Source organism: Ptiloglossa arizonensis, chromosome 11 (assembly GCF_051014685.1).
Source record: "Ptiloglossa arizonensis isolate GNS036 chromosome 11, iyPtiAriz1_principal, whole genome shotgun sequence".
In the NCBI taxonomy this organism is placed as follows: domain Eukaryota; kingdom Metazoa; phylum Arthropoda; class Insecta; order Hymenoptera; family Colletidae; genus Ptiloglossa; species Ptiloglossa arizonensis.
This window is the reverse complement of record NC_135058.1, coordinates 8,885,808-8,904,749: the sequence shown is the minus strand read 5'-3', so window position 1 is coordinate 8,904,749 and position 18,942 is coordinate 8,885,808. Positions and strand designations below refer to the sequence as shown.

Genomic DNA, 18,942 nt, shown 5'->3' with positions numbered 1-18,942 from the left:
GATGACTGGAAAAATAAAAGATACGAAAAATGTTTCATCGAATCTAGGATACATTGTATAAAATTTCTTTTTCTTCCTTTTAACGATAAAGAAAATGTTTCTTCGGATAACATTTTTGACCGACTCGTCCCGTATATGTAAGTTAGTGCACACAAAAGTAAACAACAAATGTTTGGCCGACAGATCTTCGAATACCGTTTATTTTATTCGTGGACATCGATTGCGTATGTAGTACGGTACGCCATGTTGCACAAGTTGACCAACATTTATTTATTTCGTCGATGCGATTTTAATTTTATGCTAGAAAAATTCGAAATTTACGATAAATTGCAGGGTAAACGCGCCGAGCACTGTAGAAAGTCGATATAAAATTTCGCCTCGAAATAATCCGTCACTTTTATTCCACAGTATTTCCACCGAAATTGATTTGCAAATCCGTATCGACTGGACGTGTTTTTTTTTTTTGTATTTTTCCGTGTTCCATATGCCAGCAAATTCTTCCACCTCTTTTAACGATTTTCAACGTTCACCATTATAACCACTCTTTTCTTAATTTCGTTTTAAGAATGGAGAACGCAAACATTACATTTCCTAAATTCCTCAACACGGTTCAAGACATTATAAAAGAGATTACCAATAATCTTGCGTCAATCTTTAAACATAAATTTATCATTACGCCCTACTTCGTACTAATTTGTCGAATAACTCGTACGAATACCATTTTTCAATATTTTAAAAACGATACTTTCCATGGTACCATATTTGTCATTAATTCAATTTTCACAATTACCTATTTTAAAAATAACAGACACTCTCTTCCACCTACTGTACACATCGACGCGTGTCGATACTCCTGTACCCGATCCCTCGAATTAAAATCGACGAATCGATCCCGCCGTATCGAATCGAATATCGCAATTAGTACCTAAATGACGCAAGAAACCACATTCCAGATACAATATCCCCGGTGTTCTAATTCCTGGAACCGAGATGGAATACGTGGTCGCGTTACCAAACACCGAAGGTCGCATCGTGCGAGCCGATCGCAAAAAAAAAAAAGAAAAAAAAAAGGGGGGGCCCCGTCAATTTCGACGAGGTTCGACGCAGCCCGTTTGCACACCGCGATACGGTTCCCGGGTGGCCCGGCCGGCTACGCGAGATATATAACCTCGTGAAAACGTAACAAGTAAGGGGCGGTAGCGCGAGGGTGGTGGTGGGGATAATCGTGCGATACGATCTCGCACGCAAGCGGCGGAGAAAAGTAGCTCGATAAGAAGAAGGGAACTTTCTTCGGGGCGTCGTCGTTTTACACCGTACGGGCCTCCCTATCGGCGGCTTGACACGTTAATTTATGTCCCGGCCCTTTAACGTGTTAATTCGCGACGTCACGTGCCGCACGATTTCCACCGACGACGGAAACTTAAATTGCTGTTTCGTGTCCCAGCGACACGGGCACACGGGCGGCGGCAGAGTGGGGGCGTTAAAGAGAGAGAGAGAGGGAACGGAAAAGTGGTGGGGAGAGAGCAGAGTCCTCCCGGGGCTGTGTGCATACATGCATAAATATGCGCGAGACGTACGTGAGCGGCGTGCGACATTTCGACGCGCTCGCGTTCTGTACAGGGCAGTCGGAAAGTAGCCAATTTCGCACTCGGTGCACACCGACTCCTCTGCCGAGTTGCTTGCTTTTTCCTTGACCACGCCCCTTCGACACCGTCCGGTGGACGACGAATTAAAACGTCGCGACGCGGTGACGCGCTGTCGCGACCGATGATCGCGAAACACTTTCCAGTGGAACCGTTCGATGGCGTGCTGAGCGTGCACGCGTGGCCCTTTGTACCCCGAACGCATTGTTCGGCTCGCGTCGGGATAGATTTCGTATCTTGGACGTTGCGAAATAGCCACGGCAACGCGCGGTCTCTTTATGCGGGCCGATTGTTCCGTTTATCCGGTAGCCTCGCGGACAGCTGTTTTTGTTTTTCCGTCGATTCGCCACCGACGGTGGACAAACGCGGGTATGTACACGCCAAGTTGAGCGTTGAATCGATTCGAGAAACGACGTTCGGTCTGGTCGGGACTCGGATTAGGTTACGGTTAATCGGGTGCGGTAACGGTGTTCGCTCGAGTCTGAGACGATTCCTAGTAGCGTAATATCGAATTGGTTTTGTTAACAATCGAGTTGGCTCGGGTTGTGTTCACTCGAGTTATTACTCGTACTCGTGGTTGCGTTGACTCGAATCGAGTCACGTTTGAATCGAATCGCAATAACGTAAATATTTTTTTTTAAAATATACTCTAGAAAATTACAGTGCACTTTACTCCGATCTCAAGCTCGTACAGTATAGATCCAACGATATTCGAATAAATTTTCAAACGAACGTTAAACAGAACGCTGACACTTGTACAATTAGTATTACACGGTGTTGAAAATTTGTCTCGAAAATTTCCGTATACCTATAGACGGAAACCGTGGAAGTTTCCCTTTCGTTTCGACGATCACGGTTTCTCGATTACGGTCACGGTGCAACATCCGCCGGGCGCGAAGAGAACACCGGGCGCGGTAAGGAAACGATCGCGCAAGCTGAGCAGAATTTTCCGCGCAAAGAGCGCGATACTCCGCGGAATAATTCATTTTATGTCTGTATTATACGCTCGATGATGCGGAAAGTGGCGTAGCCCCGGCGGGTTGGTTTTATCATCGGACGCCGCGGCACGCTCGAATAAACGCTCTCCCGCGAACTCGGTTTCGCGAGGAGGAGGAGGAAGAGAGAGGGATGGGGGGACGATAAATTTCGTTGCTTACAAATTGAGAGCGCCGCGGAGAATTTTCGCGGCGATGAGGAACAGGTGCGCGGTTTCCGCGTGTTTACGTCTCGAAACGTTCACCGGCGGCACGGAGCTCGGGCCACGGCAAAGCGCCTTGTAAATCGTTGCCGCGCGTCAATCTGAAATAATTAATGGACTACCCCGGCCGCTTGCGCAACCTGAATTATCGCTCGACCGATCGTTAATATCGTACTAATTTATCGTGACGAAGCGGCGATCCGAACGTTTCTCGGTCGGAACGATTTCTGCGTCTCTCCTTACACGGCCACTGAAATCCGCTAACGATTGACTGAATAATTCAGCTCTCCCTTTTAAAGGAGCTGACGCGCAGAAACAGAGAGAAAGAGAGATAGATAGATGTATATATAGAGTGAACGAGGGGGAGAATCGGAGAAAAAAAAGAGCGTCTCGTTACCGGCATCTGGTTTAGAGATCGCGATCGACAAACAGAGGCTACTTTACGCGCGACTGTCCTGTACACACGCGATGCTGTCGATCACACGGCGTCACAATGCCGGCAGCGCTCTCTGGCGTTGCCGCGGCGCAGTCACGGTAAAGGTTGGAACACCGCCGGACTTTCGCTTCCGTGATTCCAGAACCGAGCGGAGAACAATAATTGCCTATCAATTTCCATCGACGGGCCCCGAGCGGCAGCCACTCGATTTCGCCCCGGCCCGATGCGACTGCGAGATTAGTTAATCGCCTTAACGTTCTCTCCTTCTTTCTGGATCCACGGGTCCAATCACGGTAACGAATGGAAATTGCCAACGCGCGGGGCTACTCCTCGGCCCCCGTCCAACGTTTCCGCGATCGATAATTAGGAACTACGATGCGTCGTTCACCGGTAGATAGAAGGGGAAAGTTTTCATGAAAAAATGATGGGTAAATGTTCAACTCTTGCGTGGAAAAATATATTTGACTGTCGCGTGTCGGCCAACTCGGATCAAAGGAGATCGATTCTACGATCGAATCGATTTTGAAGAACGAACGATCCACGAAAGGAAAACACACACGATCGTTATCGTAATAACGATATGTGTGAAATTATCGTTCGTTGGACATTGTGAGTCAGGAAAAGGACGAAGAATATTTATCCTCGCTTTGGAATTACGTTTCGTTTCGCTTGTACGTGTTCTGGGGGAATATTAAGATCGAAAGGAACCGTGTGTCACGATCGAACAGATTTCTCGCACGGTTGTAGTTTCGACCAATCGGATTGCACGGTGTAGCTTCCAAGAGGAAGACGTTTCCCCCACTTTGTCACCCGTTATTGTGCATCTATTTCTGTCGTCCGATTCAATCGTATCGTAGCGCGCATGGAGGGGGTGACGGGGCCGCGCGAGGACAGCGCCCGGTGTGTAAGAGTGGGGGAACTAATTCGACTCCGGGGACTACTCCGCGCGATCCAATTGGTCCAGACTTTGACACTCTTTTGCGAGAGAACGGTTCGTTCCCGACACACGGTTCCTTTTCAATTTCTCATCCTTTCGTTCTCTAGAACACCTAGAGATAAAGAAAAAAATTTGATCTCGAGTTTCGAAGCGAAGGACAATCTTACGGAAAGTTTGTATTACAATTCGCGAGTCCTCTGTCGTCCAAATCCTTTCTGTCCATTCTAGTCTTCGCTTTGCAAAACTCTCCGGTTCCTTCTCGCACGTTATTTCGTTATTTCCATCTCTTATCTGCTCGCGTCCTCTCGCACCCCAGTACTCTTATTCTGAATTATCCTTCATTATTTCGAACTAATTTTCTTTGCAAACATCTGTTCGCGAATTTTCAATACCCGTAACTTTCGTCCTCTTATTTCTTGCCCTCGTTTTTTTCCCCTTGTGTCAATTATCCTCATTTTTTTCTTTTTTTCGTTTCTCGTCCATTTGTATCGTTGTAGATCGAACTCGATAGCAACGCAGCTGAGTCTCGTTTCTTGCACCACTTTACACGTTTTCCTTCTCCACGATACGATCGTTATTTCGAGTAACAAATGAATCGTCGCCGAGTGTCAAAATTCATCGAAAAAATTTACGAGGAGCGCGTTGGTTTCTCCACACTCTGTACACGTTACGATACCAGGAAAGGAAACGCGTTTTCGTTACGACGATAATCGCGTTATTGTTCTCCGGTTCGATGCTGCGTGGGAACGACCGATGATTACTGCTTCCACTCGGTTCGTTGTCGCGAATTAATTGCATATTTTATTCTTCTTTTTTTTTCTTTTTTTTTTTTTTTTTGATTACCTACGAACGTTGCAATTTTTCCTGTTAGTTCCGCTCGCGTGCATCGCGAACGCCCGCCTTTTAATTTAATATCGCGACGACGACGACGAAACAAAGGCTCCGCGTTCTCGACGACTGGTGGATATTAATGTTTATGTTCTTGTTCCCTCTGTACAGCCTTAAATTGGAGTGCGAGAAATTGGGCGGTGAAAAAATTCAGATACAGAGACATTACGCGATGGTAAACCGAAACGAGGAAAAAGTATTGCGGAAAGGTTTTTCGTTCACTCGCGGCGTACAGTATCGTCCAACCGTTGTCCCCGTGTTACGGGACCCTGTTACGCTCCATTAATGTTTATTAATCGATTATTTAATCGAACGTTAAAATTAATTCCGTATCGCGTAACAAATTTGTTACGACTCGCCTCGAATGTATATAAATCGTGCCGAACGATCGAAATAAATTTCATTTAAATCCGCGTTTACATTCCGCGCTCATTCCGTGCACCGGTTATTTCAATCTTCGGTGTTTACAGATTGAAATATCAATTCACGGCCGATCTCCGAGTTTCCCTTGCGCCGATCCCAGGGAAACGTGAATTTCCTCGACTGTTTGCGATAAAATGATTGCTCCGTTCTTCGTATTTTTTCAAGAATTTTAAGAACAAACGAAACATTGAACATAGTTCGAACAGTGGGGATACGCTTGGACGATAATTCGGAGTGTGTGTTGTCCGTGAGTTTAATTTCTTTCGATGTTTCATCGATGACTTTGTTCTTTCGGAGTAATGTTTCGTGAGGGAGGATCGGTGGACTATTGCTTTTTTCTTTTACGGTTAAGAATAGTTAATCGAGAATGGTATGTCGACAGAATAATGAAAATAGCGAATCACGAGAATAGTAAGTCGAGGGGATGATAAGACACGAGGATTGTAAGTCGAGAAGGTAATAAGTCGTAAAAGTAGCGAGTTAAGAGAGTATTAAATCAAGAGAGTATTAAGTCGAGAGAGTATTAAGTCAAGAGTATAGTATATCGACAGAATAATACTCATGAAACTTGTAAGACGAGAGAATAATAACTCGAGAAAGTAATAAGTCGTGAAAATAATAAGTCGAGAAAACATTAAATTGAAAAAATAGTATATCGACTGAATAACAGTCATGACACTGGTAAGTCACGAGAATAGTGAATGGAGAGAATAACTCGAGAAAGTAATAAGTTGTAAAAATAGTAAGCGGAGAGAATAATAACTCCTACTCTGATAACTGGTGACGCGTGGGTGATAAATCGAATTCTCTTTCCAAGTCTCTCGAAAAATAATTCCACCGGGTTTGAAATGCACCGTTAAAAATAGTTCCGTGGACGAAGTTAATATTTTTTTTGTTACGCGTTAACGTGCCTCTCGTTTTTACACGATCGCCGGTTATCGGTCTACGGAATCCCGTGTGGCAATAAAATCGACACGATACGCGTTAATAAAGAGTGTTCACGAATCGATGGTGCAAATATTGCGCTCGCGCGCGTAGCGTTCATTAAAATAAATAAGGTAGCGTTAGTAAACGCGGAGAACCAACTGTTCTTGAATTACGAGTTGTTTCTGTTACGCCTTCCCTGTTAGCCGGTAGAAAATTATGGTATACTCGATAACTCTTCGTACTTTGGACGAATTGAAACAGTAAATTCGAGCCACCGAGAAATAAATTTCATCCAATGATGAAGGAGACACCTGGTGTTTTTTAAGACTATCCAAACATCGATAAAGCTCAAACGTGTGGAGCATATATTATTAATAAATCTTTTGATCGCGCAAACAAGGAAAGCCGTACACACGATACACTGTGTAACGTAGGTTTTCAAAGTATCGTTAAATACCAAAATACAAGAGTAGTTTAAACGTTCATCGGGCGAGTTTTACACCGTATCCGATTAATCGATTCGTGTATCAACCGAGAGTACTCGACACGAACTTGTTTACCACTTTAAAAGATAATAAAACCATATTCTTCGTTCTACCTTACGTTTAAAACACACGTTACAAGACACCCGTGAAAAATAAATTTCGAAAGTGTGCCCATAAAAGTTCCTAAAACCCTGTTATACGGAACAATGTTTCGCAATAGTATAATCTACGATTTTTAATAAAATATATATTTCGTAATTCGAAAGTGTCTACTTTCGACATTCGTGTTTCTCAATACACTCCTTTTCATTTTATTTCCACGTAATCTTCGTGCCGAGAGTTTCTAAACACCCTGTGTGTATCATAACGCGGCTCGTTAGATCTCCTTCCGCGACAAGAACGAGCCGTATCGCGAACACCGCGCCAGATCCGAAACTATTAAACCACCGTGGGGAAGAAAAAAGGAATGAAAAAAAAAGAAGAAAAAAATCACGGAACACGATTCTCGCGTAATTGGTATTACAACGCAGGAAAAACCGGAAAGAATTATCTGGATGTCGGGGCCGTTTCTGTTCGTTCGTAAAATGGCTAGGAACACGGGTGGAAACGCGTACCGCATAAATGCACACACAGGCGTTAGGAATACACGTCGCGCAGCGTCCGCCCGCACCACCACGTGCAACGCGTTTTGCATACGGTGTTGCGCAGCGCACTCGACCATTACGAGCACATATTTATTATACAAACGGACGGTAGAGACGGTGGGCGGCCGCGGGGCGAGGTAAGAGGGGATCCAATTTTGCAGGAACGCCGCGGCCTCGAGTCTATTTCGCTGTCACGCCGGTAAACAAAAATATGACGCGGTCCTGTTGTCGTTAAAAAATTACTGCCGCCATAAAAGTGGCCCCGCGCCGCCCGCCCGCGAGCGTTCCGCGGGAAATTGTTATGTCGTTGGATCAATGGGAATTAATTTTCCATTTAACGCCCTATTATTTCGGTCGAGAGCAATAATAACCGGCCGCGATAAACTTCAATGAATCCCCGCCGATGATAAAGCGACGCCGAGATACTTCCGTGTATTTCGCGGATTATTAGACAGCGATTTCGACTTTGCGGATACTCGAGCGAACCAAAATCGAGAAATACTTATTTTCTTATATTTTCTTTTTTCGTAGTCTCGATAGCACGAGTCCGTAGGTTGAAATTGCTTTGGAAATTGTTCCGGCACGATATCTGGCGCAATGGTCGCGGGTACGAGAATGTTTTGCGAACGTAATTTTGTAATTGATTTCGAGGGAAAATTACACGGTGGAAACTAACAACGAGGTAAACAAATCGATTTCATCGCTGCGAACGTGGTATTATCGATAGGAGTACACATATCGGAAGTAAAACAATGAAAGCATTTCTACGACAATTTTATTAATTTTTTATCGAGTGATATATACACGTTGTTAATTTTCATTAGAAAATATTTAAAATTCGTAAGACGTAATTCCGAAGACGTAATTCCATATTTCACAAATTTTAACAAACTTTTCAATCGCATCTGTCTCTCGGAAAAATAGTATCTGAAATCGATTAGGTATAAATTGCCCGGTGATCGTATTACATCCAAGCCGTAACAGTGCAGAATGGTGGAAACACGAAATAAGTGTTCGACGACACGGAGCGCGCTGGATGCGTGGTGACCTACAAGCCGGACAAAGGTCACGATCGAGCCGGAGTTACCACGGCCGAGAAAAATAAACGTCTCTTATTTTTATTCGCCGCGCGACTCCGTAGCCTCGTAACAATCGTCGGATCTCGTGAATCGAACGAAAAAAGTAAGGTTCGCTGGCTCGCTAGCTGGGATTCCCCTCGAAATTCATGATCGCGGGGCTCTCTCGACCTTCCGCGTTTCTTGTCCCGTCGGTTCTCACAGTTCCGTTCGGACCTCTCGCCCGGAATCGAATCAATTCGTCGCTATTAGCCGGCCGATTTTATTACCTGGCTGGCACTCGGAACCCGAGCGCCCCGCCCCTTCTCCCCCCACTCTTCCCATCGGCCGCTCGCTACTCCCACTTCGATATCGGGCCGCCGTAATTCTTGGCAAACACGCGTCACCGGGCGCATCGGATTTTCACGTTCCATCGCGTTCACTGGAACGAAATAAATTCCTTCTCGGCGATTTCGCGGAATATTCGCGCAATTTGCACCGTTTCCGATAGTTTTGATACGCCGTTTAGAAACGCGTCCCGCGCTCATCGAACGGGACAGTACGGTGTACAGGACGGAGGACAGACGGACGGACACCGAAACAGTCGGAAAGAGGGGAACGCAACGGTGTACACACCGATACGCAACGATCTCCACTGTGCAACGAGCAGCGTGTAACAACTATTATCGATGTTTGTTGCGGCTGCACTAATTGTGTGTTTTTAATGGCTTGGCTGTGCACCGATCCCCCACCCCTCGGGCCCTCTGTACCCCCACCCCACCAATTCCCAGTATCCTCGATTAAGGGACGCGACTGGAGCGGAAAATCGGTTCCCGTGCGCGCGGGGAGAGAGAGAGAGAGAGAGAGAGAGAGAGAGAGAGAGAGAGGAGCGGAAAGAGTTAAACGCCGATAGATCGCGGACGTTAACGATGTTACGAACTCGTTTCACACGCGATCACGTTCCTTACCCGTTACGGAGCTCCCGACACGTACCGGGTGTCCCGATTTGCATCGACGATCCCATTAACGCGCGTCAATTGACCGTGAATTATGCAATGCTCAATTTTCAGCAAAATGGATAGACACGATCATCGCCGAATTTTATGTACACCGATACGTGTAATCGTCGCGCAGGAAACGATATATTTTCACGGTAGAAAGGGAGGAAAATTTTATTTTTACCGCGCAGGGTGGTGAAAAGTGTTCAGGGCGCTATTAAGAGACACAGATAGTGACGAATTTTCGGATAAATGGAAAAAGTGGATCATTTTGAGATTCGAATCAGAGTGAAGTGTAAAAAATTGTTCCTCCATCGTAGGAAATTTTCCTAAGTTGTAACTATACATTTTCTCATCGTTCCACACGATGTACGTTTCTGAGCAGTTTATTATATTTTCGTGACTCGAAACGAGTTTATATTGCAGAGTATAAAATTCCCTGTAAAAAATACAAAGTCGACTTCAACATTACTGAAAATCATTCGTCGAAAGACTTATAATACGAGGCTTATGTAAACTTATATAGACTTATATACTTATATATAAATACGAATAAAAGAATTTTCAAACGTCTGGATATTTTTGTATATTTTGAATCATATCTTAAAATCTGGTAAATAATCGCGTCGATTTTGTTTAAGAATCGTCCCGTATCTCGACCCAGCCCCGTAAAACCCCGCAGCCTTTGTATACCGCCCGCACTGACTAATGTTTCGCTCACATGTGTGTTTTCCTGCTTGTTCTGTCCAGTATTAAGTTGGAGCTGGAGAAACTCGCCCAGGAGAAGACGGAAATGCAGCGCCACTACGTTATGGTGAGTCGAAAATCAATATACATTCGAAGAAAAAATTCGAAAAACATTTTACTCCGTCGTGAACCGTTTTCTTTTTTTTTTTCTTTCTACTTTTTAAAAAGCGCTATATAGATTTTTCACGACAAATATTATGCGCTTCGAACCACGACGAAATTTACAAATTTAACACTATATACGTTTTTCACGAAAACATTATGCGCCTTGAACCGTGGCGAAATTTATAAATTTAACACTATATACGTTTTTCGCGAAAAATATGCGACTTGAACCGCGACGAAATTTACAAATTTAACACTATATACTTTTTTCGCGAAAAATATGCGCCTCGAACCGCGACGAAATTTACAAATTTAACACTATATACGTTTTTTACGAAAACATTATGCGCCTCGAACCGTGGCGAAATTTACAAATTTAACGCTATTTCGTTTTTCAACGCGGAGTATTTCGGTAACTTCGGAGTACGGATACGAAAAAAAAAAAAAAAAAAAAAAAAAACAGTTCCGTATCGGGACGATAAATCCGAATTTGTGGCAGGAGCTGCAGCAGCATCATCGTCGCGAGTTAATTGCAGATTTTCTCGTCGCAGGACCGCGATATTTGCGCTTATACGAACGTCTCTCGGGTAGCTAACGTCGTGACCTTTTATGGCGACGAAAGAGGTACGTTACGTGTCGTGCACAGAGACACGACGATGGTGGTTTCACGGTTACGCTATCTCCATCGCAATTAAACGCGGCAGGCTAAGACGATGCGAAACTGTACGTAGTTAGAAACGAACGAAAGAAAGTGGACTCGTCGGTTAACGATGTTTATTGAAATCCGACTGCGATACGAAGCGATCCGTTTGAGAAATAATTGTAGTGACCTAAAAACTCGAGCGATCTTCGCGATGAAAGCTCGTGCCGTACAAGTTGCCCCGTAATTGATCGATCTCTCGACTATTTCCTTCTTTAAACATTCCTCTTGCCGGAGTTTGAAATATTACCGGTCGAGGGAGCCAACCAACCATCACGTGAAATAATAATTCGTCGTTGAGAAATATTTTTCTTCCAAGGGCGTCGTTAAAATCGGACTATACGCGGTAGTAACCCGGTCGACGTTACAATTTCATCTTCGCGATTATGGTCGTTAGAGTAAACCGAGTAAACGTCGGAACGTTTTCGCTGTATCGATCGAACGTTTTTGTTTTTTAAATTAAGTGTCCGGTAAATCGATCCGTAAACGTAATTTATACCGCGGTTGAAATAAATTTTCTCGCGTCGGTGTAACCGGTCGACGAATATTCCCTGTCGAATGAGACACCGTGGCCGGTAAATTGACAAAGATCTCGGCCATAAATTAAACGCGTTGTTTACAAAACGGTACCTGTCGCGAAAAATCGCAAACGATACCACGGTGTTTAACACGTGTGCGTGATTCGTTACCAATTGTACACCGTATCTGTTGTAAAGTTCAGATTATAATATCTGGTTTATTATAATATAGGGATTTCGCGTGTCTAGTAGTATAGTTATTGAAATATATAAAAATATAAAGTTCGAACAAATGCGTATACAGTCTTGATGTGAACAATGACAATGTCGCGTGGTGTTTTTGACTCTGGACTTGGAACTCGACTAAAAGGAAAAACCAAAAGGAAAACGTCCAAACCATTGACCATGTGGCGGACAACCCTTTCGCGCCAATACGAAGACAGTTCTTAAAACTGAAATCGACATCTGGCACCCTTAAGATTGTCGCGTAATAATGAAGGATTTGATAAAAAAATGTCGATCTCCAACGGGAGATCGAACTCTATTATTTTCTTCCGTATTACACTTTAATTGCGGTACCTTTGGTCACAGATTCGTGCGGATCTGATCACGGGTCAAGACTGATCTGTCTCCTGTGTGTCGATACGATTTTTATATCTGTTCTTATCCCGAGTGTCCTGCGTTACGCAAGGAGTGCGTCATTATAGGAACGGAAAGAGTCTCGTGAGTTGTAACGGGAACGTATGCAAAAGTAATTTCGGTTATCAGCGGTCAGTCGTGTGCAGTGTCATGAGTTGTTACGGGAGCGGAAAGAGTCGTATGCGTTGTTATGGGAACGTGTGCGAATAGGAATGTTCTCGGTTTTTGGTACGGTTGCAAGATCGTCGTTTAATTCGTTCCAACAGTATCCGTACTCCCAGAGTACTTCCGAAGCTCGACCAGGAACCGATCATCTTCCGGCTGGCGATCGAGCGCGTGACGCGACGCGACGTGTTCCTTAAACAGCCGGGGCCGGTTCATTTGAATACAGTAGCCGGCGGGTCCGTGTTCGTTTTTTAATTCATTCCCGATCGTTCGATCGGGGCAGCGAGCGACCTGAATATTTAAAAGATCGCCGCCGGTGCCTGTGAAAGAATTCATAAATCTTGTCGATGCGTCGCCGCCGCGTGAGAACCGGTCGATCTAGGCGACAATCTTTTAATAAAACCGGCGACCCGAGCTCGTGGGGCCCTCATCGGGCATTCAGCCGACCCGCTGAGCGGGTTCTTCTCGCCTAAGTATTTCTCGGCCGGGTTCGCGCTACCATCTCCTTTTTCAGTCGCTCGCTCGCTCGCCCGCTCGCTCGCTCGTACGGAGCGGGCGGCACGACGCAGGTGTTTGTGGATACGCCTGTGGCAGCAGCCGCGGCTTACTTTCGCCCGTAGATCTTCATTATTGCGGTGCAACGTCACCGGTGTATGCGTCTTCATTAGCAGGAGATACAACGCCGCGCTGTATATACCAAGTCGAGTCGCATTCGACTCCTATGGAGAAGGTCGCAGGTCGTCGCCGCCGCGTGAAAAGACGCCTTTGAATTTACAGGCCACGCATATCCTGTTACATCGTCGGGCCTTCTTTTTTTTTTCCCGGTTGTGTATCGATCGAACGAACGTCGGATCGCCACGCTCGAGAATACGAGGCGCCTGGCTCTGACCCGTGTTCCTAGAAATGCTTTCGATCAATGGGTCACGGGGTGGGGGAACTACGGGCCGTCAATGGGCCGATTCGGAGCGAGCTAGACGAGTTCGTCGTTTTGTTTTCGATAGACGCCGGCTTTCCATCCTTGTCCCACGATCGAACGTTTCATAGGGACGGACCGTGTAATCCGATACCTTGTTTTCTTTTCCTTATTTGGAAAGCTTCGGAGTCGTTCAGTCACGGAATCGTTCGGTTCGCGTAGCTTTCGGAGAATACGGAGCGTCTCTGAATGAAGAATATCGGGAGATTGTTTCGACGCGGAGGAAATTAATTTGGAAAATTCGCTGTCGATTAGGAATTTATCAACACGGTTGTTCATTGGTCGTTCTTTCTAGCCGTGACAGTGTTGGTAAATATTGACGATACCGCGGTATTATTTGTTTTAACTGGTTCCAACTGGCTGGAAGATAGCGAGATCGACGAAAAACAGATAATACCATCGCGAATGTTTGCAAACAACGATGCAAGTACAAATGGTGAGTAATGGACGAACGCGTCGGGGCCAAGTCGTTCTCGATCGCGTTCGAGCGTATTCGACGAATTTTCGAAATTGATTTCCACGGAAACCGAAGCATCGGTTCCATGTTTTCGACTTGTTTTTTTTCTTTTTTTTTTTTAAGGAAGAATCATCCCGTAATCGTTATTATTTTTCCGATCTTCTCGTGCCGGAAGTATCGAAAACTGAAGATCGATTCTCCGCTTGTTTCGGTGAAACGATATACGTATAAATTTCTACAATTTTTCTTTTTTAATAACAGAGACATCGATAAACTTTTACCGGTATTGATAAAACGATTTCCAACCCTGGAACGCGTTCTGGTTGGTCGTGACGCGTTTAATCGTCGTTTCACGAAGCCGTAATGGAAATTACTTTGATCGTTTCCTCGGATCGAGAGATTTCCTTTTTCTTCGAACGACGAGAGCCACTTGTACCGGAAATATACGCGAAAGGGGCGTAAGCAGATCCGTATTGTTTAATTCTCTACTCAATTACGCGCGTACATTATCCACGTGAGCTCGTGCGGTCCGGAACGCGTAAGCTAGTTGGCCGATATATATTTCCAGCACGATGACAAAACTGTCACGAAAACGTTTACGACTTCTCGTAAACTGACAAGCCTATTCGATTCCAAGTCGTAAACCGAAAGTAACGTTTCTTTAACGACGCAGGTTTCTTTCGCCGTACGTACGTACGTACGCCGAGAAAATTTAAAACGTCCGTCACAACGTCAGAAAAGATGTTCAGAGCGATCCGTCTGGAAGCTTATGAATTTTCTGGCGCGTCGCGACAACCATACCGGGCGTTTCGTAAAGTACCAATGTATTTTCCAACGTACATTCGAATTCACTCGAAAATACCAACGAAATGTTCTTCGCGCGAACTTTCATCTTAATTGATCTTTCGGTCGTTTTTATATCGTATCGGCTCGTCGCCTATCTTCGCGGAAAGAACTATTAGGAATGTTGAATTCTTTCGGTGTATTTAAAGGAGTGAATTAAAACGATTCGCGGAACGACGTTTGAGTGTTTGCAAATATTTAACGGAATCACACACACGCGTACGATATCTTGAGCGTTGAGTGCAAATATCAGAATGGAGGATACGTTCTATAATCGGATCGGATACAATTATCCGCTCAAGGTCTCTTGCCGCCAATCGCGCCAGATGTCTACTTTTACGCTATAATCGTTCGTTCTCCATTTTAGGGGCGAATTATTCCATTTCGAATACAGTTTCGAACCGACTGACATTTGTAGATATTGCGAGCAAATTCACGTAAAATCTGATCACGTGTATTTATGTCCTATTTTTGCGATCATTTCCGAGGGTACGATGTTTATATCAATGTCTAAGACCTAAAAGGGATTCGAGGAGTGCCCATGCTTTCAAGTTCGTTCAAAGGGACAACAGATGGTCAGGGGTGGGGGTAGGTCGCGGATAGCCTTGAGCAGCCAATGGATATCGTCTCGAGCGACGACTTGGCTCGCGATGTATTAAGTTGTTCGGAAAGTCATTTTGTTTTCTTTTTTTTTCGGTGAAAATGGAACACGATTTTTTTAGAGCGTATGAACATTTTATTAGATTATGTATTCTTCGTTTTGGAACACAAAATGACTTTCCCAGCAAGCTAATGTAATTTGAATTTACAACAAACGATTGTAAATTCTATACTAAATGATCTACTTAGTACGAATCTCGTACTGGAATGCACGAGACGGTTTAGTTCGTGAGTTGGTAAGATTGTTCAACGAGAGCGACTATTACTCAAGTATAAATGTTCGTATAAATGTTCGTGTATCCACGAGTGCAGAACAAACTCGACTACGAGTATTTTACAGAACCGTTGCTCCGTTTTTGTGTTTCGAATCGTACAACGAAGCTCGAGTACGTCTCACGAAACACCTCGTAGGGTTTAGTTCGTAAGTAGGAAAGATTGTTCAACGAGAGCGACTACTACCTAAGTATTAATGTTCGTGTATCTACAAACGGAGAACAAACTCACATTACGACTATTTTACAGAACCGTTGCTCGGTTTTTGTGTTTCGAATCGTACAACAAAGCTCGAGTACCTCTTAGGAACCACCTCGTAGATTCGGCAATAAGGATCGTTGTTCGCCGCTGTAAAAAAAAAAGAAAAAGAACAGGAGAAACAGAAGTCTGTCTCCGCGTCGGCGGAGTTTATTGTCTTTTGCCCGCGTCGCGGTTATCGTGGACGCGCGGTAATTTATAGGCCACACTTCGTGGCCGCGTTCGATGCAAATGACTTCATATAAAATGCGCGCTGGCCGGTTGCGTGGACGTGGCACTTCCGTCGATTCACGCACCACGAAGATTAATCGCGCGATCACGACGACCGTGTACGAACGCGCGTACCGGTCGACGGTCCCTCGAACGATTGATCGATCTTCCTCTTCTTCTTCTTCTTCGAGAGACGATCAAATTTTTTCCCTAACCGATTCCTCGCACGATCCGCGCGCGGCATTTCAATTTACAGCGGCACGCACCCGCCTCGCATCCGTCCATCTGTCGTTTTCCACGAAGCCGCGTGTCGATCGTTCGAAAAATTCTTAACCCTTCTCGAAAAATTCTCGCCCTACCCCCACTTGGACCGCGTCATCGGGAAAATGGTCGCGTGCGAGAATAGTTCGGGGAGGGACGGGGTAACTCGATTTCTTTTTTTTTTATTTTTTGTTTGGTTTCGAACTCAGAATCGCTCGTCGAGTAAATGTCGAGAGGGTGGCTACGGGTATTATTTGTGTTTATCGGAAATAAACGTCGACAAGGTGTTTGTTATAGTTAGAGAGAAAGGTTACGAGAAATTTTGATTCTTCGACGGATCGGTGAAGAATTCTTCCATCTTCGTCAAAAATGGAACCGTGTACGATAAAGTAAGAAGTTAAAGAAGTTAAAGTTTGAAATGCGGACAGAGCACGGATTTAAACAGTCGTTACGATAAAAATTCTAAGATAGAATAAAGACGATAAATTGTCTTTTGTGTAATTGTATACGCAGCTTTTTCCATTCGCGATGAATAATATGTTACCTCGTCGAATACTTTTCTAGAATATACTAACCACGCTCGTGTCTCGTACGTGTTCTGCAATTACATATGCGTAATGTCGGTCGCTCGTTGTCTCGTCGATAGGTGCAACGAAGGCCATTCTTTCGAACAATGTATTCGGTAATTACGTATTCATTCTGGACTGTACTCTTTTAAATTTAGAACTCGGTATCTCTTGAGTACATTTTTAGAGAACAATTTTTTCATTTCGAGTCCCGAATTCGTGTTTTGAGTCGGGCCGTTTAAACCGTGGGCACGTTACACGTAAATATGTCGTAAAATTATTACGAACGAATCAAACTGGATCGACAATTACCGTTTACGCCAAACTATTTTCAGTATATATGATCGTAGAATGGCCAGTATAATGCATTCGTGTATATCTTAATGGTCAACCTTTGCCTTTTCATTTTTTCAATCGACTCACCCCCTTATATTTTCACAAAGTACGTTAAGGGGTTAATTCTTCTTGGTACACAACGGTGAACAATTGTCGAAATAAAGCACACACACATACAATTTAATAGTCAACCTTTGCTTTTCTATTTCTTCAAACGACTCATTCCCTTACATTACCACAAAGTACATTAAGGGGTAAACTCTTCTCTTTAATACCCAACGCGAGCAGTCGGCAAACTAAAGCACACACACACACACATACATTTTAATGGTCAACCTTTGCCTTTTCATTTTTTCAATCGACTCACCCCTTTATATTTTCACAAAGTACATTAAGGTGTTAACTCTTCTCTTTAATACCCAACGCGAGCAGTCAGCAAACTAAAACACACACATACAATTTAATACTCAACCTTCGCTTTTCTATTTTTTCAAACGACTCATTCCCTTACATTACCACAAAGTGCATTAAGGGGTAAACTCTTCTCTTTAATACCCAATGCGAGCAGTCAGCAAACTAAAGCACACACACACATAAAATTTAATATTCAACCTTCGCTTTTCTATTTTTTCAAACGACTCATTCCCTTACATTAGCAGAGAAGTACGTTAAGGGGTTAACTGTTCTCCGAGTGTTGCGCGCGGTCGCTTCGGGTCTGTCACTCCGCGCGGCGATGAACCGCGAGAAAAATGCACTCACTGCGTGAATGGTGGACGCCTGGAACTGGATTCGCGTCGTTCCCCGGGCCAGCGGTCATTTATTATTACCCGAACGGCGCGTCGTATTACATCGTTTTGTCACTCATGATTAATCATCGGCGCAACAAGAATTTATTGTATTGGCTTCGATCCGCGTAGCAACAGGTACGTACGTACGCTTGTCGAACATACGCGTCCGCTCTCCGCTCTGACGTATCGAATGACTCGTAAACGCGCTCCTAATGAATCGATGCCGGTTCGCACGCAAGCGTAATTGGAATGATTCAGCCGGAACGCTCGAACCGATTCATTATCGCGGCGATGCATCTCGCGATGGAAAAACCTCGTTTCCTTTAACCCCGAGCTTCTTCTTCATCTTCTTCTTTCTTCTTCCTCCAGCTTCTTCTACGCGTCTCGAGACTTTCCGCCGGGAACCAGAGGAAAAACGAGGCTCGTCCGCCAGTCGACGCGGTCTTCCTCCGATCGTGTAAACTTAATTAACTATCCGAATCGAATCGATACTCGCTCGGCGGCACCGCGACGGGAAAAGCGGAAACGCAAATATGTACAACGCTCGAGGGCCCTCCGGTTCCATTTTTCCGTTTTATCGGCCAAGGAAATAATCAAAACGGATTTTAAATTAGTCGAAGTGCAGTTTGACCGATTTACTCTGTTTTCTTCAGTGTTCTTTTTTTTTTTTAACGTAGATGATTTCGAAGATGACATTTCATACTTTATGTGGACTTTCTTTACGTCTTAAGTTTTCAAGATTGCTATCGATCTTTTTTTTTTGCACGAGTCTATTATGATTTTATTTGTGCTGCTGATACGTGTCTGAA

The 18,942-nt window shown here is 44.4% G+C and overlaps 1 protein-coding gene across 3 annotated transcripts in view; it reads left to right on the top strand.

Annotated features, from left to right (window-relative positions):
* The window catches only part of LOC143152914 (protein groucho), a 208,805-nt gene that overhangs the window by 55,802 nt on the left and 134,061 nt on the right, over positions 1-18,942 (top strand). For all 3 annotated transcript variants that reach the window (XM_076323526.1, XM_076323528.1, XM_076323525.1), the window contains exon 3: positions 10,385-10,448. In XM_076323526.1, the coding sequence (XP_076179641.1) occupies positions 10,385-10,448 (64 nt within the window). The remainder of the gene's footprint in view (positions 1-10,384; positions 10,449-18,942) is intronic.